This window comes from Netta rufina (genome assembly GCF_964035555.1).
Source record: "Netta rufina genome assembly, chromosome: 18".
Classification (NCBI taxonomy): Eukaryota; Metazoa; Chordata; class Aves; order Anseriformes; family Anatidae; genus Netta; species Netta rufina.
The window spans coordinates 8,725,344-8,727,488 of NC_140142.1; the positions used below are offsets into that span (position 1 = coordinate 8,725,344).

The window sequence follows — 2,145 nt, forward strand, 5'->3', positions numbered from 1 at the left end:
AGCCCAGTGCAGGGAACGGTGGTTACGAGGGGCTGTCTGTGATGATTGCGTCTTCTCAGTAATTAAAGGGGGCATAAGAAAAGATGGAGAAAAACTCTTTGCTCAATCAAATAATGACAGGACAAGGGGGAATGGTTTTAAACTTCTTCACTCAGAGGGTGGTGAGGCACTGTAAGAGGTTGCCCACAGAACTTCTGGATGCCCCATCCTTGGAGGTCTACAAGGCCTGGGTGGATGGGGCCCTGGCAAACTTTATCTAGTGGGTGGCATACTATCCCAGGGTGGGGGTGTTGGAACTAGATGATCTTTGAGGTCTCTTCTAAACCAGGCAGTTCTATGTTTCTATGATTCTAAGACAGGCAGTTTATTCCTTCTGAAAAACACTCATTCATCACTTTCCACACCGCATCTTTCAGCTCCTGGTTCCTCATGCTGTAGATGAGGGGGTTCACTGTTGGACTCACCACCGAATACAGAACTGCCAGCAAAAGATTCAGGGAGGAGGAGGACATGGAGGGGGGCTTCAGGTAGGCAAATATGGCAGTGCTGGTGAAAAGGGAGACAACGGCCAGGTGAGGGAGGCATGTGGAAAAAGCTTTATGTCGGCCCTGCTGTGAGGGGATCCTCAGCACAACCCTGAAGATCTGCACATAGGACAGCACAAGGAAGACAAAACACACAAATAATAAAGAGGCACTAACCACAATAAGCCTAGCCTCTTTGATATAGGCATCAGTGCAGGAGAGCTTGAGGATCTGGGGAATTTCACAGAAGAACTGGTCCAGGGCATTGCCTTGGCAGAGGGGAAGGGAAAAGGTATTGGCAGTGTGCAGCACAGCATAGAGAAAAGTACTGCCCCAGGCAGCTGCTGCCATGTTGACACAAGCTCTGCTGTCCATTATTGTCCCATAGTGCAGGGGTTTGCAGATGGCAATGTAGCGGTCATAAGCCATGATGGTGAGAAGAGAAAACTCTGCTGTGACAAATGTGACAAACATAAAGACCTGGGTAGCACAACCGAAGAAGGAAATGGCCCTGGTGTCCCACAGAGAATTGGCCATAGCTTTGGGAACAGTGGTAGAGATGGATCCCAGGTCAAGGAGGGCAAGGTTGAGGAGGAAGAAGTACATGGGGGTGTGGAGGCGGTGGTCACAGGCTACGGCGGTGAAGATAAGGCCGTTGCCCAGGAGGGCAGCCAGGTAGATGCCCAGGAAGAGCGCGAAGTGCAGGAGCTGCAGCTGGCGTGTGTCTGCAAATGCCAGGAGGAGGAACTCAGTGGGGAAGCTGCTGTTGGACATTTGCTGCTTCTGGGCATAGCAGCCTATTTATGGAGGAATTTAAAGAGGCAAGTTAGATAGTGTTTTCTGAGCAAAACCTAAGCCATATCTCATTGAAACATCCTCAACAAGACACACTGCCTTTTCCAGGGAAGAATACATGCTTCTGCCTGGAGCTTTTGATTTGGTTGCCTAAGAATGCCTAAGAGATCAGGTTAGTCAACTTTGCTCTCTGGAAGGGTCAGTACTGCCCTGTAGGTACATGATAAAGACCACCAGGGACTGGTGGTGGTCTCTGAGACAGGTACCTGCCCCAGGTAGCAGGCTCTGGGAAGCAGAAAGACTCCCCCCTACTCTTCTGGGTGGCCTCCTTCCTCCCACAGCTTCTCCCCGCAGTGTCCTGGGCAGCTCCCCAGGCAGGCTGAGTGCTGAGCCTGGCAGGCAGCAGAGGCCCTGTCCCGGCACACAGCCCCTGGGGCACAGAAGGAACCCTGCTCTGCACCACAGCCCTGGCCACCCCGTCTAAACGCCCAGCTGCACAACTTGCAGCTGGCCCCACAAGAAGGAAACCTCGTGTTTTGTCCCTCTGACAGCTTTGGAAGGTAATCCCTGCTCTGGAATTTGTCATTTTCCTCTTATCCAAAAAAACTCCTCCTGAGCCCTGAGTCCTCCTGAAAGCTCCCATAGGCTGCGGGTTTTTCCAGCAAATCTGGAGATGGCACCAGGAACAACAGCTGCATTGCCCTGCAGCCACAGACTTACCCTGTTCAGGGCTGTGAAGATTTCTCCTGCAGTGAGCTCTCAGCATCCCACCTCCACACTGCCTTTAACATCTCCCTCCCTTCTCTCAGCTGCCCTTGTCCCCTGC

The 2,145-nt window shown here is 52.1% G+C and overlaps 1 protein-coding gene across 1 annotated transcript; it reads right to left on the reverse strand.

The window, feature by feature from the left end:
* Positions 1 to 350: 350 nt before the first annotated feature.
* LOC311216379 (olfactory receptor 14A16-like) lies at positions 351 to 1,298 on the reverse strand (the record flags this gene model as incomplete). The annotated part of the gene is made up of 1 exon (XM_084297921.1): positions 351 to 1,298. The coding sequence occupies one exon, from the start codon at positions 1,296 to 1,298 to the stop codon at positions 351 to 353; it is 948 nt and encodes a 315-aa protein (XP_084154047.1).
* Between the last annotated feature and the right edge of the window lie 847 nt (positions 1,299 to 2,145).